The 26,614-nt window shown below is 43.2% G+C and overlaps 1 protein-coding gene across 1 annotated transcript; it reads left to right on the forward strand.

Moving 5' to 3' along the window:
• The first annotated feature begins 18,973 nt into the window (after positions 1-18,973).
• On the forward strand, positions 18,974-26,401 carry ldha (lactate dehydrogenase A4). The gene is made up of 8 exons (XM_050072421.1): positions 18,974-19,130; positions 21,245-21,370; positions 22,467-22,584; positions 22,700-22,873; positions 23,046-23,219; positions 23,385-23,502; positions 24,843-24,966; positions 25,110-26,401. Exons 2-8 carry the CDS (start codon positions 21,245-21,247, stop codon positions 25,272-25,274), a joined length of 999 nt encoding a protein of 332 aa, XP_049928378.1. The 5' UTR covers positions 18,974-19,130; the 3' UTR covers positions 25,275-26,401.
• Positions 26,402-26,614: the final 213 nt, after the last annotated feature.

Raw genomic sequence — 26,614 nt, forward strand, 5'->3', positions numbered from 1 at the left:
ATCATTGTCGGTGGAGGCTGCGCTGCCGCTGTGCGTCTGTGGGAGGTGCTGCGGAGCCGTCAGGGGGATGATTGACAGGGGGTTGAGCCAATCAGAGAGCCGGATGCGCTCTACGCTACCGCCCTGTTTCTTGTTGCTGGAGCATTTCTGCTTCTTTTCCAGAAAAGTTGTAGGTTATGATCAGGAGTGTTTAAACCGACATAAACTTACCTTTAACATAATTATTTTTAGAGCAAATTGAAGAACGCAGTTACACATTTAAGAGCACAATTTGCATTTTAAAAATCAATTTGGCCATTTTGAAAATAAAAATAGATTTTTGTTCACTGCTGTTCAAGTTCAGTAAGTGTTGAGATGCTGAAACCTTTTATTAAAGATCCCCTCCTGACATAATGTAAGACATAGCCTATATTATTCTTTACACAAAGAAGTTCAATTATTTAGTTAAAATTAAAAAAAAAAATTAGATATACTCCTCAGTGGAAAAAACTGAGTCTATGAATATTCAAATATTACTCATTCAAGTGTAACTACTGGAAAGATGTCACTAATTTCAAGGTGAGGCAAATATAAGATACAAAAATAGAATACAACAAAAGTAAAAGATTTACAATTAAATTTTGAGTTAGCGCCTCCAAATCTGAGGCCATGGTTCTCTGCCGGAAATCGGTGAATCACTCGCTCTGGATTTGGAGAGAGTTACTGGTAACAGGTATCTCGGGGTCATGTTATCAAGTGAGGGTAGGATGTAGCATGAGATGGATCAACAGTTCTGTGCGGCTTCTGCAGTGATGTGGGCACTATGTCCAAACCCTCACCTATGGTCATGAGCTCTGGGTAGTGACTGAAAGAATGAGATCGCCGATACAAGTGGCCAAAATGAGTTTCCCCCATGGGGTGGCTGGGCTCAGCCTTAGAGACAGGGTAAAGAGCTCGGAGTAGAGCAGCTGCTCCTTCACGTCAAAGGGGGTCAGTTGAGGTGGTTCAGGCAACTGATCAGGATGTCTCCTGTGCGCCTCACGTTAGAGATGTTCCGGGCACGTCCCACTGGTAGGAGACCCTGGGTAAACCCAGGACACGCTGGAGGGACTACATATCTCATCTGGCCTGGGAATGCCTTGGTACCCCTCAGGAGGAGCTGGAAGGCCTTGCTGGAAAGAGGGACGTCTGGGGTGCTTTGCTTGGCCTGCTGCCCCCGCAACCCAGCCCCAGATAAGCGGATAAAAATGGATGGATGGATGGATGGATGGATGGATGGATGGATAGAGTAAAAATGCAAGCAAGCTATAAAACAGATGCAAAATTTACTGAAACTTCACTGAAAAGCCATCCTCAGTCTATGTACACTGGAGGTCTCAAGATGCAAGTTGAAGTGCGTTTTTGTCTGTTTGTTTTTTTATTTGGACCAGGATTTGTCTTTGAAACTATTTGTAATCTCACAAAATCATCTTGTACACACACGTCTTAAACTTTCCACCTCCACCTCCATGGATGTGAAAACAGCCTTCTAGTATCAAATTCTGCACATGCATCATTCTGCCATTTAATGAATATGCAAAAGAAGTAAAACAATAAACACAGCACATTTTTTTTCCTTTGGTGTGGCGTGCCTGGCTTTGCCATGCTACAAGCCAAATTCCCCACATCAGAAAACTGTGGTTGCATTAACCTGTTAGTGTTGGACCCCTACTGACCCCTCCACATACTGGGCTCTGTACAACTTGTTTCCTCCAAATTCCCATCAAGTGTGGTGCAAAATCCAGTTCCTATGCTAGAATAACACTTGACTTGAGTTAATTTGTGGTCATTTAAAAGTGCAGTATTTGACAATCTGGGAATGAGACTCTACAATTGACTCTGGAGAACAATAGTCGATTGTTGAGTCTCATTCTCAGGTTGTTGGATACCAGTGCTTTGGTTTGGTGATCAGTCCGACAATCCAAAGCATTGATATTTGACAACCTGGGAATGAGACTCAACACTCAACTATTTTTTCTCCACAGTTACATACAGCACCTTTAAACACAACTTTATTTATGAGAACACATCATGTGAGCACGTTATAAAATACAGTAATATGAGCAATAAAGCCAGATTTTAACACAGGGTCCATGCACCTTAGTGGTACGAATTCCCAAACAAATTTGAAATTAACCAAATTGCCGAAAGCAATTGATATGCAGTGAACGTGGAACTTCTAGGGCCCTTGGGGGAGTGGAGTGCTGGGAGAGTTGCCCACTTTGCCCAGTTGGTAATCCAGCCTCGGGGACTGAAGTAAACTGTTGAAGCTAAACCTTCATTACTCCAAACGCCATCTCTTACCAGAAACCATTACAACGTTCTCAAATATTTATACAGACTTTATTTACTGAGGTGCTACTATTTCAGCAAAGAGCTGCACAACAGTGCAGGAGAATTTCTCTTCTCTGTCCCCTCGTCTCTCTTTTTATGTGTGCACTTCCAGTGTTCTCAGTCTCACACACACACATGTACACTTCACACAAACACAACCGCACACTGAATGTGTCTGTGTGTGTCTGTGTGCAGCAGGGGGAGAGTGTGTTGGCCCTCTGATTCATTTCACACCCCACTGGTCTGAGACCTGTGACTGTGGCTCTGGCCTCTGTCTGTTCCTCACACCCTGAGAGAGTACAGGTGTCAGGGGACACATGCAGGAGAAACACACACACACACACGGATATTCATGCGCACACACAAACACACTATGTGACCTCTAACTATTCTTTATACAAGGTTGAGGGGGCTGCTGAAATATTAAGCAGGAGGGATTGCATCAACACCTCACCGTGGGCTACTTCAAAGCCGTTCCAGAAAGATTCCCAGGCTTTTCTCTTAATATTCCTAATAATGCGGACTTAACTGAATTAACGTCATTGCATTTCAATAATTTATTGCATGGGAAATTACACTGTTGTAGTGCATCATCTAATATCCATTCATCTTCCCCCCGCACGCAAGACAAAGCACAATATTGCTTTAACATAACACAACTGTGCTGTGTTGTAAACTTAAACAGACAGCTACAAGCCCAGTGAGGGAATACAGTTCTATGTAAGGTATATATCCTGTAGAGAAATATTCACACCTTGCCATGTGTTAGTCAATATACAAGAAAAATAAGAGAGGAAATGCATTGCAAAGCTTCACATGATCAGTTCCCCTTCACTTTTCATTCATGAAGCTGAAGTTTACAAACTGCACATGCCCCAGTTTAGTGCCTTTGAGGTCTGTGTTGAGCATGTGTGCCATTTCCCCCGATGCCCTTCATCACGCTGGGAGCTGGGGTTTGTGCGGGGAGGTGTGACCCAAAGTGTCACCCACGTGACTGCACGGTGCCAGGTGGACCGGGCATGTGATGTCAGCGCCAGGTGCCAGGTGGGCACCATCTCAATAATGCATCATGCCCGGCGCTGGCACTGGCAGGCACACCACTTTGAAGTGTTCCAGAAACATCTGTAGCTTGAGTTTTTAATCACCTTGCCTGTACCTCCCTGCTTCCCATCAATCCTTCTCCACTCCTTCACAGCCTACATCCCTCTCTTCCTCTTCCCTGCGAGGAAATTAATGAGAAGTCTTTTTAGTTTGCATTTGAGCTCGTGTGTCATTGTGTGCATGTGAACATGTGTTTATGCACATATGTAGGTGTGTTAGCCCACAGAGCCACCGCGCTGCAGAATTCAATCAACTGGATAAACAAAATTCAAAACAACTCCTTGTCTTCTGGATGTTTGTGGAATATTCACTAAGGCGAGAATTATCAGAGTCCTGTTAGATAAATTTACCATTGGACAGATAGCAATTGTGTGCAACTGCAAGCTCCAGTACTCAACAGGATGTGCATACTAATAGTCTCTTCCCAAACAACTGATCAAACTAAACAATAACGAATGGCTACAAATCATGGAATATTGTGTGTAGTGCAAGACTTCTTTATCAAGTTTATTTTTTAACAAATTCTGTTTGCTAGAGGGAGGTGTGATGAAAGTTGAGGTGTGCCAGAGAGAAAAAAAAAACAGAGGGAGAGACAGAGAGGGAGAGTTTTACCAAAAAGTGGAACATATTTGATGTGTGGCAAGAGTCCAATAACCTTCGGAGGTGAGAGGGAGCCCAGACTGCATAATATCTCCACCATGCAACCGAAAAATGAGCAGCTTCATAGCAGAGTCTGACGGATTCAACAGGGGGCCATAAACACATTACGTTACACTAAATGTGCACACACACACACAAATTCACAAACTGGTACAAATGTTTCCACCCAGGAACAACTGCTACACACAAATACACGTGAACTCGCAGCCCTTCAGGGTTGTACAAACTGGTGATTGCCAGCTAGCTGTGTGCTAGAAGCTGTTGGCCATTACTGGATTGGCCAGCATGGTGTGCTTGATTAATTAGCGTGTCATCCACATACAGAGGAGACTATTAGTGTTCATCTGCAAACATTTAGAGAACTGGAGGGGAGAGAAATGAGTGAAAGGGCAATGAAGGTGGGTTTGGGGATGGCCAGACCTCTGCCTGACAAATGTAAGAGTCTTCTATTGAGTGCAGATACAAAGAAGTGAAAGGAAAGGGGTGTCAGACTTAAAAGAAAGGCATGAGTGACAGAAAAAGTGACAGCACAGGAGAGAAAGTGAAAGAATCTGCTCAAGTGACGCTGTTTCTCGTGATATAGATAGCTCACCCTCCCACCGCAGACACAAAGGATTCAGGGAAGGTCAAGAAGGGTGCACCCAAGGGAAACAATGGGACAGGTTACTCTTTCCATATTCCCTCACAGATCTCTGTCAGAGGCACATGACTGACAGGAAGGCTCTCATTTCCATCCCTCACATGCAGGTTTGTGTGCACAAGTTTTGTCTGCAAAGCTATTCTTAAAGAAATAAAAGATGCATTACAAATAGAAAAGGTAACCATATCCATACACCCAGCAAAGATATAGCTTTCAGGGTTAACAAAAGAAGATGGCTCCATGTGAGGAGCAGAAATGTGTCTTGTAGTCACATGTATGTAGGGAAGAAATCTTGTAATTATCCAGACACTGGAGGACACTTGTGCACGTCTCTGAGTCCGCGTGAGGACTTTTGAGTGTGGGACACTTGAGCCCTGGCCACTTCTGTATGCAAATGAGCCAGATCACACACACAAACACGTGCAAATGCACACATACACACACACACACACACACACACACACACATGTGCATTTGCTCCACTATACAGCATGTTCATGTACCATGATCAGTGGTCGGCTGGTGTTCATTTCAAATGTCACTACAGTATGCTGGTTGTACACTGACATGCCCATGAGAGAGGCTGTGAAGGGAATACTCACCAGAGGGAATAAGCCTCTCCCCTCACACACACGCACACTCACACACACATAGGCGCACAGCTGCTGCTCCACTGCCCTCTGCTGGTTAGAAAAATGCACATTCTCATACTCCATCCCCGCTCCCGAAACCCCCCAACCTTCCCCACAGGGAAATCCATACTGCTCTAATAATAGGATATTGAAGCACTATTTCTCTCCAATTATGGCAATACACACTTTCAAACAAATTTTGTTGAAACAGGATCTCAGCAGAGCATCAGAGACTCTGTCTTGGATTTTCTCACACTGTCTCGCATATCTCACCTCTTTATGAAATCACAACCACAGTCATCTGACCCACTTTACCTCTGTTTCTTCTCTGTGGTGCTGCAGCCCTGAACAGCACCGTTAACAGCGAAAGAAAAAGGTGGATTTCTCTGTCCTATTGAGACAGAAAATTGGATCCCTGTACTGCACAGCAAAAGACCACTTCAACCAAACCCTGAAAACTCCTAAAACAGAAAGAGGTGGATAGAGGAGCTGCAGCTAATGTGTTGCAGCATATTGTTTGTTTTCATGCATGTATGCATGTCCATACCTGAGCACTTATACAAACAACAAACATACACGCACACACGCACACACAGAGCAAGCATTTCCTCTTTAATTATAGCTTTTTGCCATTGCAAAGAACATAATTGCAGTATAAGAAGCAAACTGTTGTAATCATGCGAAGGGTTTGGCTGTGGCGTTGGATAATTAGGTTGGCTGTGTGCACCTCACTAATCACAGGGACATTTAATGGCAGCATGGGGTGAAGGACTAAAACAACTACATTTAGCTGTAATAAATTCACTGATCCCTGATTCAGCACGCACAATCCCTGATGTATCTCCGGCTCATTATCTGTTTGAGTCTGGAGAAACGCAACGCATCAGAGTACAAGAATATAACATTATCCTCCGCTGTGATCACTCCATGGTGTCAGCTTTCTTGGATTGAATTAGCAGCACCCTTTGCTGTACATTTATATTGTGTATGTTGAACATTAGACAAGCATCAGTCACCAGGTGTCTGTTGCTTATCCAGTGCTTATTTCCTCACACTTTTCCCATTTATCCACAGTTAATCCTCACACTGACCCTCCATCATTCCAACTTTACCACCTATTATGTATATTCTGATTCCTGACCTGACAAAAGCAAACACAGCCATCTCTAAAAGACTATTTGCCAACACCCATTTAGCCAGTATTAAGAGCAGTTGCTTGTGGGGCTTGCTACATAGGTGACCTTTCCCTGTCGTAAACTGGCTGAGTACCCTTGAAAATGACTCACACACATACTAAAGCATGCTTTCCTCTCTAGCCAATTCAAAATCTGCTCCTGGCAATGTCACTCGCTCTCGCCTTTAGAACCTCGCTATGTGCGCTAGCTACATGTTCTAATGGACTTCCTTGAAAGCAAAACATATGGCACATCATGTATCATGTACATTGTAGTGTATGAAGCTGGATTTTTTTTTCCCTCCTCCACTCCCCGAGCTATACTTGGCAGCTCGCACGTCAGAAACGGAGCAGTGAATAGAACAAATTTTCCATTTTTAAGCTAAAAAGAAATGAATCCCCTCACATCACTGTACGGGAGGCTAATTGGTGAAGCAGTTACGTCAGAAGATATGAAACGCCTCATTTGCAGATATCCAAAGAAATGTTCCTCTGGGACATTAAACCTGTCTTGTAATTGCTGAAAGGATAATAAAGGCAAAATATTTTCTGAAGGGAGAGAGGAGATGAAGGCTGACTGAACCTTTCTGTGAGAGCTTCCAATGCTGCTCTGGCTTCATTCATATGAGCCAGTTAAGAAAACTTGCCTCAAGATGCTGTGCGTGTGAAGGCAGCTTTATTACTGGTGCTTGCTTTGAAAAAGAAAGCAAGTCAGTGGCTTGTTGAGACTGCAAAAAAAACCAAAAAACACCTAAAGCAATATGTATAATTGCATATATTGTTCTTTAATTTGCAACGCAGGTAAAGTGGTCCAACATACTATTCATACAGTTGGTGTTGACTGCAATATCATGTGCTGTGTCAGCATGAAGTGAGTGGGTTCTTATGAGGACACATGGATAGAGTACTTAACAAGCCAACTGGGCACTGGTCCAGGGGCCCAAAGTGTCAGGGCCCCCCCTGGCTTTCATCTTCAAAATATCACTCAAATCACTTTCAGATTGGGAAAGACTCAAAAAGACACAAAAACATGCAATAGAACTGCAAAGAGACACAAAAGCACTACAAAGTGTAATACAACAACCACAAAAGACACAAAATTACCTCAAAAAGAACTAAACGACTACAAAAGGCACTAAACATCCACAAGGAGACACAAAAAAAGATACAAAATTACTCCAAAGAGACACAAAACAACCTCAAAGAGACACAAAACAATGTCAAAAAGGCACAAAACAACCACAAGGAGACACAAAATGACTAAGAAAGACTCAAAATTACCCCAAAGAGACACAAAACCACAAAGACTGTTGCTCATTCTGCCCCCATGGAACTGTTGGCTCCTCTATACATGTTGTATGGGAATGTCCACAGGGTTTGGGTTTTGGGGAAAGATTATAAGTACCATTGCTGAACTAACGGGAGTGGAAAAACCAATGGATCTTGCTCTACATCTTTTAAATGATGATTCCCACCTGTCCCTTAGAATTCACAATATCTGGCTGGCAGGCCTGACTGCAGCCAAGAAGATTTTGGTCCAGTGTTGGAAACCCCCTCATGATATGCCAAGTATTCATTAGCTCCAAAGCTTTTTGGACATTTTTTACCTGGAACTGTCTTCAGCGAGAGTCAATGATGCACGTCCAAACATGTTTTAATGTGGACAAACTTGACACCTAATTTAAAGGACCTTCTGCTCTGTCTGTGTGGGTACTACTCTCATGTTGGTTTGGTGGAAGGGAAAGGGGGGTTAAAGTTAAACAGTCAAATATAATCAGATAAAAAAGATGCATAATTACCACAAAGACACGCAAAACCATCACAAAGTCTGTGTCTTGCTCCTGTGTAGAAGAGATGGCGGAGCTCTTTGCATATCTGTGCCCAGGGGCCACCCTTGTCATGAGCATGCACATGTATGACAAGATGTATGCATGTGTCTTATGTTGAAAGTGTGCTTGTGTGTTTGAACATCACACCGTAACGGCCAAGGTCACATCATGCCTTTGTGTTCGCAGTAGTAAAATGTTTCTATGATCTTTATTGGCTTTAATATCCTGCAGGTCAGGCTGCAGAGTTCAAGTGGCCCACGGCTCTACAGAGAGCACTAAAACCCCATTAATCATCAGGTAAACTGAGGTACCCTTTTACTAAATGACTGATGGCTTCTGGAAGTCTGCTGATGCGCTGTTGAAGTGGAAAAAAATGAGGATGCCTTCACAATCAGAGAGCAGAACACCATTTGAACACCTCTGAGAATATAGCACGAACTTTTACTGTATTTATTACAACACAGACTCTGAGGTATCTCATTTACAGCTCACAAAGGATGAGGTTCAATTACCAGACGATAAATCCAAACACAGATCTCAACTAAATTAGCTTGAAGTACCGCTCCTTAAACCTTTGGCATTGCTTATCAGTTTAAGTAGCTGCATTAAAGTTACCAGAGCACAATGATGATAGCTTAAAATTGCCTGCATAATGTCCAGGAAATTAGGCTGCTCTTTCTTTGAACGATCCTCAAGGACCCAACAACTCAAAAACAATGTTGTTGTGACTTCAGGTAATGTGGTAAACATGCTACACTCGAGCTAATAACCATTTGTACTGTGACATTTTGGGAGACTCTAGAGGTAGTTTAGACTGAAGGACGTTCAGATGACTCAAACAGCAATATAGCATCATCTCGTTTGAACAACAGCTTCAAAGTCACACTGTAGCAACTTGCAGCGGCTTTTGTCTTTGTCTCAGAGGGAGGGATGAAGGGAGGCAGAGGGTGGAGAACGGAGGTGGGACAAAGAGAGGGAGATGGATGGAGAATAGAAGGGAGGCGACAGACGTGGGCGATGCAGGGGTGGCTCAGGCTGCTGGGGATGAGCGACAGTGGCAGATGCATTACCAGCGACATCTCCATCCCCGCTGACGCCGGACTCTCTCCCTGTACATCTCCATCCCCGCTGACGCCGGACTCTCTCCCTGTCACACACACACACACACACACCACACACACACACACATGCACACATGCGTCTTCGTTGATTGAAGCCAGCGGTTTGGCCCCACACCAGGCACAGAGGGTAATGACTGTCACCCTTTTTCCCCATCAGCCCCCTGCCATAATCAACACACATAATCACACACACACACACACAGATACATATACACATATACATATGTGCTGCTTTCTGCCCTACTCTCTCCTATCCTCTCCTGCTCTCTGAAATGTCAGGCTAGCAGGGGGTTGTGTGGGGTTCCTCCAGAGAGCAATAAAAGCTGATTGGAGTTAAAACAGTTGGTCAGGCCTTCCCGCCCCGGCATCTGTTGGATTACAGTCAGCCAACCTGTCATCTGTGAAATGAAGGCTAGTATGGGAGAAGAGGGGAAAGGCCACAGGAGGGGACAGACAGACAGGACGAGAGATAGAGAGGGACGTGTGAGAGACAGGGAGGAGAGGGGAGGGGCGCGCAGATTGGTTTAGCGAAGGTTATTGTGTAAATTAATAGGACGCCCAGTGACAAAACACTTAATCTGTCCACATTTAGCTGAAGTAAAACGACGGAGAAAGACAAAAACAGGGATGGGTGAGGGGTCGGATCCAGGGAAGGACAGACGCACCTGACCTTTAGATGAATCATCTCATCTCTCTGTCCTCGTGTATCACTGCCTCTAAGCACTGGGGGTGAGGAGCAATCCCTTTGACTCCCCCACCCACCCCCCTTTGCTTCACCCCCTGAATTCCATCCCCTTCTACTGGTCTCTCTCCGTCATCCACTGCTGAACCCACCCACCGCCTCCAACCTGCCGAGTCCCCCCCTGAGGGAATCATTTTCACTCTAACAACTTCAATTAACCTTACCCCTTCATGCACGCACACACACACGCACACACACACACACACCCCGGGTAGATCATGCCTTCACACGCACATCTCCCCTCCCATATCAATCACATGCCTTCACACGCACATCTCCCCTCCCATATCAATCACAGGTGTTGAGGTCACCGGACTGGTGACAGAAGCTTCGCAGAGCTCCTCCAGTGACATGTGAAAGAATGTGAGGCTACCTGCCTCAGTCTACAACACAGTGTATACACTGTACTTAAACAAATAACAGCGACACTGTCATAAATCCTCTGAAATAATTAGAGCCGGGACAGCCAAAGGAAACGCTTTTAATTTCATGCTCGAAGAAATGGTAAATGTCTGCTTCATTTTCTGCTCCAGGATTAACTTTTGGAGGTCATGGGCTGAGGCACCTCAAGGTTGGAGGAGACATACATGTTCAGTGAAACTAAGGTGAAAGGAAGCGTCTACACACTACGAGTGTGTGAGAGTTTCTATGTGCCACTTTCCCGAATTACTCCGCAGCCTTTTGACACCGAAATTGAAAGAATTAATCAAATTCTGCCACGCTGAGCTTGAATCTTAAAAGAGCCAAATGAAATAAGCAAAGTATAATTAGAGGTCCACTTTGATATGAGAGTCGGATCATTGTTTCTGAAGCCAGTTGGGGGGGAACTAATCTGATGCATCCGCACACACTGTTTGGCAAGTTCTCTGGTATAAAGCAGATCTGGAATTGAAAGATTGGTGGGCTTCCCAGTTACACAGCAGCAAACAGCTTCCAGGGTCCTTGATCTGCCATTAGAAGTAGCTCCTGCTCGTGTGTTTTGATGTGCACGTGCCGGTGTGTGCTTGCATGTGTGTGAATGCATGTTTGTGTGTGTGTGTGTGCACAAAAAAACCCAAAAAAACAGAGGGGGAGGGGGGAGGTTAAATCCACACAGCTGTTCTTGAAATCAGACTTGGCTGGTGCGTGAATGCCTGCAGGCAGGGAACTCATATCTACCCTTCCACTCGTTTTCATCATCATTTAGCTGCTCTATAACAATGCCAGGCTGCTGTTTAGGCAGCGAAGTCCAAAAACCAACAAGTGCCAACTTTGCAAATGAAGTGTTTTAATATGCTGTAATGATAGAAGGGATGCCTTCAATCATAATAGTACACTCAGAGACTAATGAAGCCACCATATTGATTCAAAACCTCTGTTTACCCTGCTGCTTTGCTGCACTCACGCTCGTACTTTCAATAATAACTTTGAGACTGCACAGATGAGAATACAACCTGCCTGATCATGACTCCAATTAGCACCTGATAAGGACCACGGGACTAGGACTGATTTCATATCTGATTATAATAACATGCCCTATGAAGGGATTAAGGCTGCAGAAAAAAAAGAGTACAGTCAATTAAATGTACTTGTAGAACACACGTAAATGTATGCACAGACACACAACCTTTAATTCTGCACTAAAGCACACCCAATCACTCTACAACTGCCACATCCTTCCCCGCACCCAGCAGAGCTCTCCCTGGGCTTATCTCAGCATAATTGCTGTTGATTGGTGTATTATTGCTCTGGTTAATCTGCCTGTGGGTGGCTAATAAAGGAGCTCCATCAGGGATGTTATCAATCGTAGACAGAAGGTGTGCATGGAGCGAAACTGGAAGGCAGGAAAGGGAAGGAGAGGGAGGGCTGGGAGCAGGGAAGGAAGGGGGGGGGGGTGTGTGAAGGAAAGGAAGGTGAGAAATGACTGCGGGATGAAAGTGACTTGAAGAAGTGTTTGATTCATGTTGAAAGACAAGGAAGGTTAAATTAGAGGGGGAAAGGGAGAAACTAGAAACTGTGGGGTGAAATGTTTGTGTTCCAGGGTGTGTCCGTCCGAGGTGAAGTGAGGTAACATCAGTGGGCTGGATGTTGTTCTGACAGAGAGTTGTAAGAGTGATCTCGCTCCCGGGAGAATCCTTTTATGATTGATGTGGCCTTGTTCCTCGGCCTCAGTTCTATTTCTAAACAGAGGCTGGAGGAGGAGGAGGCTGTGGCGAGGTGATTAGATTCTTCTCCATTACACGGCAGGCTGAGACAGGTAGGATATCACCCTCTGCAGACACACCTCGGTCCCAATGCCCTGTGCAATAACAGCATGTTGGCAACTGACCCTGTGGTGTGAGAGGGGAAGCTAACATGACAAACTAGTGTTTCTTTATTCCACTGGGGGGCTAGCAGTGATCCAATTGGCACACGCTTCAGAGACCAATTGAAAGAGGATATGGAAGATGGGGACAAGTATTTCAGCTGCAAGGACAAGAAGTTGCTTGGAGTCTGGGAAAGTTTCGAGTACATCGCTGTAGGCAAACTGAGGACATTAAACAACGGGAGATGAAGTGTGATTTCACACACATCTAATGAAACTTCATCTGTCTCCAGCAGTGTTTATACTGCCATAGTCACACACTTTAAGTGAAGTTTTCATTATTTTTCAAGTCAGGGCCCATGTGATAGATGTTGTTTAAACTGAAAGCGAGGGACTGCAATTGGAGAAGAACTGTCCTGGGGATCTGAGTGGAAAATGTAGACACCTTTGATTCAATTCAGTACTGTATATTATTAAGGATAGAGTACAGGTCTGCCTCAAACCTGTGAAGTAAGTCTCGGTAAACCAATTTTCTCCAGCTTTGATCCACGAAGATAACCTAGAGAACTCCTAGGCATGGGTCAGCAGCTAAAGGCCTGCTATTTATATGCATATGCAGTGCATGCCATCGCTTAATTTAACATTAAAGTTTAAATGTGATAGAATTTGATTTGATCACATCATCATAAACCAATAACTTAATCAGTCATGCTGAGACCAAAGACTTCAGCTGGATGGAAATACTTGGTGAGGCAGATTCATCTTTGTGATGTTAGTATGCACTGTGGGATGCTCCACAGACTACTTACAGCCCTCACTATCAGGTAATGCTTCATGTTACTCAAGTAGAAACGAGTGCTAAAATTAAAATTCAACTCCATGTGGCAATGTTATCAGAGTGGTGAGGAGCCTAGAGGTTGCTCTACTGCCTTTATGACAGCACCGCCTGCTGGTAAACTGCTTGTATTCAGCCAGTGCTCGATAATACCTATGAAAAGGGAATTCATATGGCATATAAAGTTGAGCTGATCAATAATACAATTCAATCAACAGAATAACTAATATTTTTTCAAATAATGATTTTTATAACAAATTAATTGTTTAAGCCATTTTTCAAGCAAAGATGCTAATGTGAGGAGTTGCTTTTTTCTTTGGTCTTACGTTAAAGGAAATTTATAATTTTGGGCTGTAGAAATGTTGGTTGGACAAAACGAGATATTTGATGAAGTTACTTTAGGCGAAAAGACAGGCGTGAAGCCCCTCCCACTGTCTTGGAGGATGTTCTAGCCAACCTCATCAGGAAGCTAGCTGACATTGGAGGGTTGTTGCCTTGATTAAGCTGACCTGGGCCTTCCAGATTATAAAAGCAGCTTATCATTCACTCTCCCTCTTCCTACAGCGGATGTGTCATTGCTTTTTGGTTTTCACTTTCGACACCTCCACAGCACACCTGACACACATCCATGCATGGCTTTCATTACTGACTTTGCTGACCTACACACTCCATTGGTTATTTACATTAATCTTAGTTTAATAAAATGTATGCTTGTTTTAATTAAATCTTTTGTGTGGACTGCCTGCTTGTCACATTCATTGAGCCAGTTGGTGACACAGGGATCTTCACTGTTTTTCAGGACAAGGACCCCTTAATTCAAAGAGAGACGGAGTGGACCCCAGGGTTGGGGAGCCCCTCTGTGTAGACTTTGCATGTTCTTCCCATGTCAGCGTGGGTCCGGCTTCCTCCCACACTCCAAAGACATGCAGGCTATAGGTTAACTGGTGACTCTAAATTGTCCATAGGTGTGAATGTGACATAAATGAACGTCTGTCTCTATGTGTTAGCCTTGCGACCGTCTGGTGACCTGTCCAGGGTGTACTTCGCCTCTCGCCCAAAGTCAGCTGGGATAAGCTCCAGCCCCCCTGTGACCCCTGACAGGATAAGCTATTACGAGAAATGAATGAAAATGAATACATTTTAAATGAAAAGGTTCAGTGATGTTTGGATATGTTTGATTTACAATAATCCCTGCAGTAACTCTGAGGACACCCTAGAGGTCATGGACCCCCTATTGCAGACCCAGGCTCTAGGATTTTATAACAGGCTTTTCTCACTGTTTTTAAATGTTTTGTAGCCCAAACAATTAATCGAATATACAGTTTAATGTACTGGTGTGTGTGTGTGTGTGTGTGAGAGACCAAATGTATTCTCTCAACTTATTTTTTATTCTGATCTAAAGTCATCTATCCTCTTCTATAATAATCAGATTGATCAGACAACTGACTGACACAGTTTAGTCAGCCAGCTCACATAGTGTGGATGATTTAATGCAGAATTATCTACATATAGTAGTTTATATCTGGCATCTAGGCTTCCTTCTCTCTAAAGGATACACAAAGCTCAGCACAACAGGGACTGAGGAGTGGCAATATTACCTTTCTGACTACAAACTCAGAGCCCACAGGTGGATGCTGTAGTAGAGGCGTAAATTAAACAGGTGGAGCCACTGAGCAGCAGAGATGGCACTATGTGATTGCAACAGTTACAGGTGAGCAGCTTTCAGGAGAGCAGTACATAAACAGGCGTGGCAGAACAAAGAGTTACTAGAACACTGACGCCGTAAACATGCCACGAAACTGCAAAGGGTGGGATGTGTTGTTAGAGCAGCAATGAACTTAAGTTTCCCATCTGAACTACCTACAAAGGCTTGGCACATACTGTTTTAAAATGCTGCAATTATTGCAGTAGTCTGGGAAGACAGGGAAGTCGTTTCATTTGCACATGATGCACACATCATTCAATTATCATATTTTTCACTGTGTTGTATCACTACTGCTGAATCCTGTGATTGTGCTGATAGATTCCTACCCTGTGGTGGGTGGTTTCAGTCCATCATCCTGCACCAGCATCCTGCATAAAGTTTGGGCTTGGTTTGAGACAGATAAACTCAAAATAACTGAGTGACTCATCCAAGCTGACCTCCCCTAGTACCCTCGCAATGCCATGAATGTATTGTTGTAATGTGTGTGCCCTGTATAACCACAATAACTGGCGTCCATATTATTATTGTTACATCTATTTTTTCGTCTGGTTTTCTCATGTTTCCTCTGATTGAATGTACAAATGTCACTACCTCTTTCTGTGTAAATGTACTGCCCCTCCAAACCAAATAAAGAAATAAAAGAAAATTACCCTGCAATAGGCCAACCTCACCTTACAGCTGATTAGAGTGTTTGCCCAATGTACAGCTACTGCAGAATGCTAAAACACTACATATTTGTATGAAAGGAGATGGCAGGATGTGAAATCATCACATAATAACAGAGCAGAGATGGCAGTTTGAAGGCTCATCATGACTAATAACATCATCATATCATAAACAGACATCTTTGTCAGCAGCCAACACACTATTTAGTGTAAGCAACTTGTTGTAAATGATCAAATATAGGCTTACATGGAAAAGCATTATAATGCATATCTTGTTTCTGAATTTTTATATTTGTTTTTAAATTGGAAATGGGATAGATTTTAGAATTCTATCTGTATATCACGGTATCTGGACTCCATCAGAGTAAATCTAGCATAATGTTGCCATCATGGAGCATTTAGTCCTATCAATGAATTGTATCAAACACAACACACACTTTTGTTTTCTCGTGATTGACACCCTGATTCTAATGATGTGTGGAAGTGCCTTATGAAGTATAGAAATCACATAAATTATCTAGAGGATTCAAACCTCCATGTCAGTAAATATCTAGCCTGCTAATATGTCCTAAAGCAAAGTACTAAAACCAGGAAAACACAAGTAATGGTCATCTGTGGCTGCAATCTGACCTGACTGGAAAGGAAGACAAAACAAAGAAAGTACATTTATACAAAAATGTACTTTTTTCAAAAACATATCTAGAGTATGTAGACATGGATGGATTACTGAGTGGACCTTCTGGGCACAGCTTAGGAGGCCCAGTGTGTCGCCCGCCCTGGCCTTAACCTGCAAAATGTCACACAAGTTAACAGGTACCAATCAGGATGGACCACAGAGACACAAAATGACCATAAAAAGGAAGCAAAGGAACTGCAAAGAGACACAAATGAATTAAAGAATTGGAAAACAAACCACAAAGAGATACACCTCAGAGAGACATAAAACAACTACAGAGACACAAAATGACTACAAAGAGGCACAAAGCAGCTACAAGGATACACTAATTGATCTCAAACTGACACACAGCAACAATAAAGAGGCATAAAACAACCACAAGGAGACCGCAAAATGACCTCAAAAGAAACACAAAACAACTACCAAGCGACACAAAATTACCTCCAACAGACACAAAGCATCTACACGGATACACAAAATTACCTCAAAGAGACACAGTGACTATAAAGAGACATTAAACAACTACAAAGAGACACAAAACATCAACAAGGTGACGCAAAATGACCACACACTATCTACATAACGACTACAAAGGAATAAAAAACAAAAAACAGAGGTAAAAGTCTGTGTGTCTTGCTCCTCTGTAGGAGAGGTTGTAGGGTCTTTTACATATCTGTGTCCAGGGGCCCATTGCATCAGTTTAATACCAAATATTCAAAAATGGTAGAAGGAACATAGATGTAAGCAGGAGTTTAATCTACGATGGCATGAAAAGGAATTTATTTTGTATCCATTTAAGAACTAAGCTACAGGCAGTTTTCTACTCTACACCTGTGGTTCGCTCTAAACCGAGCACATCTGTTTGCATGATGGAAGTGATAATCTGCTTTGATTTGCTTCTCAGAGGATTCACAACCAAAAACATCCAGATTTGTTTACTGGATACAGTTTACTGATTAAAGTATCATATCTGATTTAACCATCGTGGAGTTGCTTTAACCTTTTTTTGTTCGTTATTGCTGGTGTTTTGTCAGCGTAATGTGAATCATGGCCTGACATTCAGTGCTTGATGTTGCTAAACTACAAAGAGCCTCATCTTTGGACACTTAATGGCCTGGCTCTAGAATACATTTCAGACCTGTTAGTCCCTTATGAACCTCTGCATAGTTTGAGATCCTCGGGCAGATTACTTCTACTTGTCCCAGAGTCCAGGCTGGAGACCAAGGGGACAGACCTTTTGCAATGAAGGCCCCGAGGCTTTTGAATTACCTGCCCGAGGATATAAGGATGTCTGAGTCACTGGTTTCATTTTAGTTTGTCCTAAAAACGTACTTCTATCGGAAAGCATATCCTGACTTTATCTGGGCTGTCTATTTTATTGCTATCTTATTGATTTTAATTCCCATTTATTATCTTTACTTTAGTTTAGGCCTTCTTTATTTTATCTTTTCCTTTGGTGACATTTTAAGACATATTAGTTGTTTTATTCTCCTTGTGTTGCATGTGTTCAGTTTTTTGTACAGAGAGGTGCTATATAAATTAAGTTTATTATCTTTTTTCTTTCAAATGACGGCAAGTAGGCCTTTACACATTTCTCAACAGAGATGACCCAAGAACACCCAGGAAGTGCAAATAAGCTACAGTACATCTAGAACTAGACAGTCTAAGAGCATGAATCTTTGGTCCCAAACAGTAGACACAGAACAATACTAAAATGGAAAGGCTATGTTGTAACAAATATGCAACTCTTGTGCCTTTTGTGTCGAATCAGCACTATCAGACTGAGAAAATTCCTCAGATTGGTGACACAAAAGGCTTGCTGGGTTGGGTAACAGCAGAGGTTAAGATCTGGTCAACTCTTAGGTAATGCTTTGTGTTGTAATTAATTAATCTAGACAGGAGGGGGCGCTGTAGTGCTGATTATTTGGTAGAATTATTTGATAAACAGGGACCATTTCCTGGTTGTGTCCGCCACATTACAACTAGGACATAGCGTTCTCTCATACCAGCAGCCCAATGAAATGAATGGACTTGCAGAAGCTGATGTTCCAGTTGAATCACTGACATTAGTCACAGGAAATACCCTATAGACTTTCATTATTACACCACTGTATTACGTGTCTTATATATGGTAACTGAGCTGTAGTTGTAAGGGTTTAAATCCGGGTCATTTGCTGTGGTCATACGTGCAGAATAATTGCGGAAGAGAAGTTCTCTAGTAACTGAGAGCATCTTTTCCGTCCATAATCTTTTCCACCATCCTCCAGCTACATCTTCGCTGAGTAACCGGAAGTCTGCCGGCTAACTTAATGACGTGTTAATGTCATTCTAATTAAGCTGGCACGTGCACGTTTATGAAGCACACAGCCTTCCCGTGATAGTTATAATATTATGATAAAAGGAGGGAAACAAATGGTGTCGCATACTCCTAGAGCCTACTACTATGACGTATAGCGTGTTACCTACAGCAGCGCTACAAGAGATGGAGATGTCTCATCGCCGCATCCTGCCGAGGACGTGACATGCAGCACGCGCGGCGTCCACACAGACCCACCCGAGCTCATTAGTATGTACGCACGTAACGTCTACCGAGGAGGCTGTCTTTAAATACCGGAGGACACCCCCACTGCCGCACCACTTCTGCGGACACTGTGCTGAGGAGAAGCAAGACACATTCCAGCTCGCGTTTCCACCTGCCTAACAAAAACCCAAAGGTAACACAAGCTTATTTCACACTACGGAGCGTGTACACTTCAGGTACATCCGGAAACTAGCATTTATTTTGAGGCATTAACTTATTCATTGATTAAAGTGCTTCAGCAACTTGATGCGCATTTTTAGAGGATACGGAGAGGGGCGTGTCGCTAGCTAACATCGATAATGTTGATTGGTTGTGAATGAAGCTGGCACTAACTCCAGTTTTTTTGACAGGTTGACTCTTGATATGTTTTCCATGTCTGTAATTAAGTTTCGGGCGTGTGTAAAACAGAGTAGCAGGTTAGCCACAGGATGCAGGCCTACCGGTTTGATTTCCTACTTGTTGCAGTGACGTTCATGAATGGGTTTTAAGAATGATGCCATGAATTATGGGAATATACCTTTTAAGAAACGACTTGTATCATGTGGCCCACGCGAGTAAAATATACAAAATATGAAACAAGCAATAGGATAAGGTTTCTAAAATTACCTAAAAAGTGAAAGTGAATCTGTCTCCATCTTTGATGTAATGTACGCAATGTTACACAAGCGTGTGTCACGCATGCCCTGTGATGCCCAAGGCGACCACCATCCACACTGCAGTCTGGGCCATGAATGAACTTGGCACAGGAAATGCACTGCATTCATGTGCTGACACATGGGAGAGCAGATCTGAGTGAGGGAAGTGGTGTTTCAGTGTTTTTGCCATAAGCATAAAATTCCCTTTTACAATATTGATATACCTTACCACTTCTTGCTGCTCACACTTTCTGATTAATCACACTAATGTTATACTTGGCACAGTGTTCAGGATGTCAGCGTCAGCCTGTTGGCAGCTGCAGTGGACTGTCTGGCTACACAATGTGAATACACAGTGGAAACCTAAATCTAGTTTTTCCTGCTACTACTGCTGATACTCCAGCATGTTGAAGGCAAATAGAGGGAGTATCAAGATGTATTTACAGTCATTTTCAAATTGGTCATGTGAAAGACCAGACGCTGACCTTCAGTCATGATACCGGACACCGCATCAGAGCTGAGTAAAGCCCTGCTGACCTGCTGGTGATCAAATTATGTAAATGTCAGAAAGTACAGGGAAATATGAGAATACACGTGTTACATGATGCAGTTGTGTGCCACAGCAATTTATTTTAATTCACAGAAATATATAATCTGAAGTTTGTCACAGTCTCTGTCTGTAATCATCATTCAGGTATGCTACAGTTGTAATTTGGCTGGTTTGTGCTTCAAATTTCAACACTAAAGAAAGCAACTCTGGCCAGTATTGACCATGTACAGTAATCCTTCACTGTACACTGAACAAAGGGTCCTCTTGTAAAGCACAAACCCAGCTCACCTCAGGGTCGGGGCCTGGTATGTAGTAAGCTTTCAGATCACCTCTGAGTGTGAGATAATTGGATGAAGGGATATGACCGTCCCACTTACCACATCCTACTATTGTGTGCAAACTCACCATTGAGAGGTCTTAAATATCCTCTCAAGGAAGGCATTACAGTGCATTAATCCTATGAGGTCCTCCACTACGTGCTTGTCTCCACATCACAGAGAACCAGGCGAGTCACGCTGCATGATGTAAACCTCTGTAAGGGTGAGCACTTGGCCATGCCTGCCTGCATGCCCAACCCGGAAACATAAATAACAGTGTGTGACGTCAGCTAAGGATAGCCTGTGTGCTGCACGGAGGCAGGCTGCAGTACTTTCCCAGGCAGTGGTTGCCATGGAGACCCAGGGAGGCGCTGTGAGGGAGAAATTAGTCTGAAACCATTTAAGGAAGTAGACATGAGGCAAGAGCGGTAGATCTGTGACAATGAATTTGAAACTTGTGGTTTTAGGAGGTGATTTTTTTTTAGGTTATGAAAAGGGCACATTTTCAGCTCTGTGATTAACATGAAAAGAGAAATCGCATTTGACTCAGTCACTGTCGGATGAGAGAGAAGTCACGTACACCTCTGTGTGGGCCTATTAGAAACAACACCCTCAAACTGTCACATGTATTATGCAGGACTACTTTACTACCTCTCTGTTTCCACTCTCACCCTCCCTCCTTCCCCTTTTATACTCGATTCACTGCTTGCCTACTTTTTCCTAACACCTCTTCACTTTTCCACAGATGTCCACCAAGGAGAAGCTGATCGGCCATGTGATGAAGGAGGAGCCTATTGGCTGCAGGAACAAGGTGACGGTGGTCGGTGTTGGCATGGTGGGCATGGCCTCTGCCATCAGCGTACTGCTCAAGGTGAGTCAGAGAGGAAAATAGACGGTGTAAAGAGAGAGGTGGCGGAGGTGTGTTACTGGGTGTGTAAAGAACTTTGAAATCAGGAAACTGAAAGTAGGGTAGATGACAGCTCACAGAGTAAATTGGGCCACAGTTATTAAAGTACAAAGTACAAGAAACAAAAGAGAGCTCATGAGTGTGTATAAGTGGTTCAGATAAATCTTTGAAAAGCACAAACTTAGATAAACTTAAGTTACTTAAGAGTATCAATTTAAATATACATGAATATAATTCTCTGCCATACTAACTTAACTGTGCAATATATAATTCAACTGTCCGATACTCTGTTTAATGATTAAGCTGTGCAATACCCTGCGCAATAATTCCCCCCACGCAATTCTCCGCACCATAATTCAACTGTTCAATCCTCTTTTAAAGCAATCTCCTTATTAGATTCTTACTTATACTATTCTGGCATTTATATTTAACACACTTTGTATCATGATGAATGAATCTTTACACCGGTTATTACTTATATACCGTATAAAAGAAACTGTAACATGTCCCAACTTCCCCTCAGGGAATCCATAAAGTATTACCAATTCTGATTGTGGTCTGTATGGCTAAGCAAATCTGTAAATATCACCAATTCCATTATGAATGGAAGAATATGGATTTGCAAAATAGTCTCTGGACTGAGAAGCCTCAAAGGGCTGCAGTGAGAATGTGCTGAACAGTGAAATCAACTTCTGTAAAGCTTGTTAGAACCAAGGACCTGCATGTGACCCTGTTATACAAAACTGGACAGGAAACCTTGCATTTCCCTTTTATTGTCCTGCTCTGTTAACACACAAGTGAGAGCTGGATCTGTGCCATCTGAGAAACAACCGAGGCGAGAGAAAAACCAGGTCACACGTCTTACAACTAACAATGCTGCTGAACATTCCAGGCAGTGATGAATGGTGTTGTTGCACACTTTTATATCCGTATTTCGAAGTAACACAGAGGTCATCCATTTTAAATGAGCCTTACTCTAGCTTTTTGTATTCTAAGATACACTGTATAAAATGTGCAGAGAGTTGTCAGGATGACTTATTGTATTTATGTATATAATCAGGACTTGTGTGATGAGCTGGCCCTGGTTGACGTGATGGAGGACAAGCTGAAGGGTGAGGCCATGGATCTGCAGCATGGATCCCTCTTTCTCAAGACACACAAGATTGTAGCGGACAAAGGTGAGAATGCACAAAAATAATGACAACCTTTTGCTCATGAAGAATCACTTCACCCTTACTGAGACTATCATTCTGTAGTTTCATCCGAACACCTCTTGTTTTGTCACCTTGTCAGACTACAGTGTGACAGCCAACTCCAAAGTTGTGGTGGTGACGGCCGGTGCCCGCCAGCAGGAGGGCGAGAGCCGTCTTAACCTGGTCCAGCGCAACGTTAACATCTTCAAGTTCATCATCCCGAACATCGTCAAGTACAGCCCCAACTGCATCCTGATGGTGGTTTCTAATCCAGGTTAGTCAGACAGGGGGGTGTGGATGAGTGATGGTGAAGGGGTGGAGGGAAATGTGAGAGGAGAAAGTGCGGTGTGGCTTGAAATAGAGTTGAGGGGCACTGGAAAGGAACACCTGTAGCTCAGCACAGATAAAATTATCATTTTAAAGAGTTTTCCCTTTTACACTTCCAGTGGATATCCTGACCTACGTGGCCTGGAAGCTCAGCGGTTTCCCCCGTCACCGCGTCATCGGCTCCGGCACCAACCTGGACTCTGCCCGTTTCCGCCACCTCATGGGAGAGAAGCTCCACCTCCACCCTTCCAGCTGCCACGGCTGGATCATCGGAGAGCATGGGGACTCCAGTGGTATGTAGCCCCTGACTAAAAATAAAATCTCAGCCAGCCTTCTACTGTACCTGTTTGTTAGTCTGCTGCAAAACTTTGAATATAGCTATAGTTACCATGATTGCCTTTGTGTATAGAATTTGTATTCATGAAAAACTAATTTATCACTATTACTGTTTCCCATAGTGCCCGTATGGAGCGGTGTGAATGTTGCTGGAGTTTCTCTGCAGGCCCTTAACCCACAGATGGGTGCTGAGGGTGACAGTGAGAACTGGAAGGCAGTTCATAAGCTGGTGGTTGATGGGTGAGTCCAAACTATGATCCTGTAATCCTTGAACTCATGCAAACCTCATTTTCTGTCCTACACTCATCAATCTAATCTGTAAAGCAGTTGGCCATGTGCATACAGGCCACAGCACTGAGCCATACACGTTATGATTTATTGAAACAGACCTTTTGGGCTTAATGGCTTACAGTCACTGTTGCCTACAAACAGGAGACAAACTGCCAACAGGCACAATTAAATCCCATGGAGCTGACTAGCCCTGGTGAGGAATTTGATCAGGGCTGTGGGCCAAAAGGCAGGCAGAGGCGGGTGCACACTGTACACTACTATGTTAAGGGCTCACTAGAGCCTGGCAGCCAGCACAAACACAATAGCTATGCTACTCCCGGTAACATAATACTGTACAGTAGTGCCCGTGACCTCACTGTTGCTCCCACGCCTGCACTGATGAAATACAAAGACAATGTTAAATCCTGATCAAAGACAGCTTCGCCATAAATTTATAACTGAAATGACCTCACCCAATCAGTGTTGCTATGTTTGTTACTCAGCCGGTTGTTGTGCTTTTATAATCTGAAGTTGTGTCACTCCTTCCAAAGTTACGTTATACGACAGTTTGTCCCGTAAACTTTGATATTGTGCCACTATTTTACTGTCAGCTAGCCTGACTTATCTCTCAATAGCTCAGTGTTAAGGCAGGTCAGTCATGTACTAGACAAAAGGTGGTTTATCAAAGCTGTTTGCATAGTTTGGAAGTATGAAATAAAGGATGTCGAAAGAGAGACATGACAGGTTGTAAATGCATGCAATGAAAAAACAGCATGAGCAAAGGCGTAGCATTCTACATGTGCATGGCCCGTAGAGCAGAGGCCTTATTTTAAATAGACGTGTTTGATATTTTTAGGTAACTGTGTGAAACAGGAAGACATATCTGTTTGTTCATGAGTTAGTTTGAAGGTATACTCAGGAAACAGTACTGTACAAATCCAGATACAGTAACTGATGTGACTTTAATGGGTGTTAACTTCAGTATGAGGTATTTATTTATTTATCACTCTGCATACATGCATATATCAAGCTCACTGCAGACATTGGAAGAGTTAAAAAGCTCCCCTAAATAACCATAGATAGTGTGTATAGAGAGTGTGAATCAATTTTTCGCTTCTCTCATGGTGATAAACAGCTGAGTTCTCAGCATGAAAACATCTGGATAGACGATGAACGAGGGACATTAGAGGAAAATGACAAAGTGGGAGCAACCAAAGTCCCAAATACCAAAGCAGACTGATTTTTTTCTTGAGTCCAGGAGGTATTCTGTTCTCAGTTTTAATGTCTTCTCTTCTGTGTATGCACTGCAGAGCCTATGAGGTCATCAAGCTGAAGGGCTACACTTCCTGGGCCATCGGTATGTCTGTGGCCGACCTGGTGGAAAGCATCATGAAGAACCTGCACAAAGTGCACCCTGTGTCCACACTGGTCCAGGTGAGAAGGAGCGAGCCACACATTAGCTGTCTGGCAAATCCCACATGATGAAATTCATCGCACTGATTAATTCACACACAAACATACTGTACATTCTCCATGTATGATGAAATGACACGCTAACCCTGACCTTCCTCTGGTAGGGCATGCATGGAGTGAAGGATGAGGTCTTCCTTAGCATCCCCTGCGTCCTGGGCAACAGCGGCCTTACAGACGTGATTCACATGACACTGAAGCCCGATGAGGAGAAGCAGCTGGTGAAGAGCGCTGAGACCCTGTGGGGCGTACAGAAGGAGCTCACCCTGTGAAGAGCGCTCCTCTGAATACTCCACTGAAACCACACTCAAAACCGTGTGGTCGAATCCCTCCTACCCTACCTCCTGTGCCCCCTCGTGGCAACGGGCGAATGAAACCTCTGAATATCTAAAAAGGCCAAGTGTTTGTAGCAAAACCACTGGAAGCTAGATTGTACCTTCAGATATTCACACAGTGGTGTCATTTTCCTTTGCTGCCTCCCACCCGTCCTCCCGTCATGACTGAATTCTCGGAAACCCCACTCATACCTTTTTAGCCTTTGAGCTCAGCCTGTGCTGGAGTGAGGGCGTATATATATATGTTGTCCTGTCTACACGAGAAAAGTAAGGCCTTTGCATATCGAGCGTATACATTCTATGTACTGTATGTTACTGTACACTGTTTCTGCCTAATCCGTACACTCCTTGTCTGTAGTTCGTATTTATGCTGTGATTGTTGCCAGTTGTTTTTTCCACTTGGTAATCTCTGTTTTTTATTTGGAGTATAATGGAGACATTCCATTCCCTATGAGGAGGGCTTCCTACCCACCTACACTTATAACAACACTGCTGCATATATCACTGGGCCACAATCCAGTGATAGTACCTTAACATTTAAGAAAACAATGCTTTACTGGTTGGCATTGAAGCCTTTGTAAACATACCTAACCACAAGTGCACTGACAGAAAAACTATTTCAGGCTTAAAGGTTTAAAGAACTGGCAAGAAGCAACACGGTTCCATCTGAGAGTATTAAAGTGGTCTAATTCAATTTAGCAAAGATATAACAGAGAACCAAAAGGGGAAAGAGTCGGCTTCAATCATGACCTAGGGTCAAGTTATGAATCATAACAGGAGGTAATAATCTTGAACATGTTGTTTGTTTGCGCACCCTTAAATACCCTCAAAGGGTTTTGTATTTATTCTACTTCAATTGACTCTGGACAAAAAAAGAAAATTAAGAGAAAGTATTATTTATAACTGCTAATACTGTTAAGATCTATTTATGTATTAATGTTACAACCTTGGATAGGATCTATGAATCACCTGACTTACTAAGAACTGTATCCGTCACGGCAGCTGGATATTGATTTTTATTTTCTGTAACATCGAATAAATCTGCCAGGATAATGATAATACAAGTGTGTCCTTTGTCCTCTCTTGTGTTTGTTGTCGAAACTAGCAAAAAGCAGTTGGTGTGTGTTTGCAGAGCAGCTGACTCAGCCGCTCTTCGTGCACAGATATGGGTCGATACATGAGGCAGATAAGAGGTTTTAATGCAGGAGATCCAAATGGATTCCCAAGCTTCTATATATGGCAGTGTAAATGTTTTAATACTTTCTGTGGTTTGTGTG

The sequence above is a fragment of the Epinephelus moara genome, chromosome 20 (assembly GCF_006386435.1).
Source record: "Epinephelus moara isolate mb chromosome 20, YSFRI_EMoa_1.0, whole genome shotgun sequence".
Lineage (NCBI taxonomy): Eukaryota > Metazoa > Chordata > Actinopteri > Perciformes > Serranidae > Epinephelus > Epinephelus moara.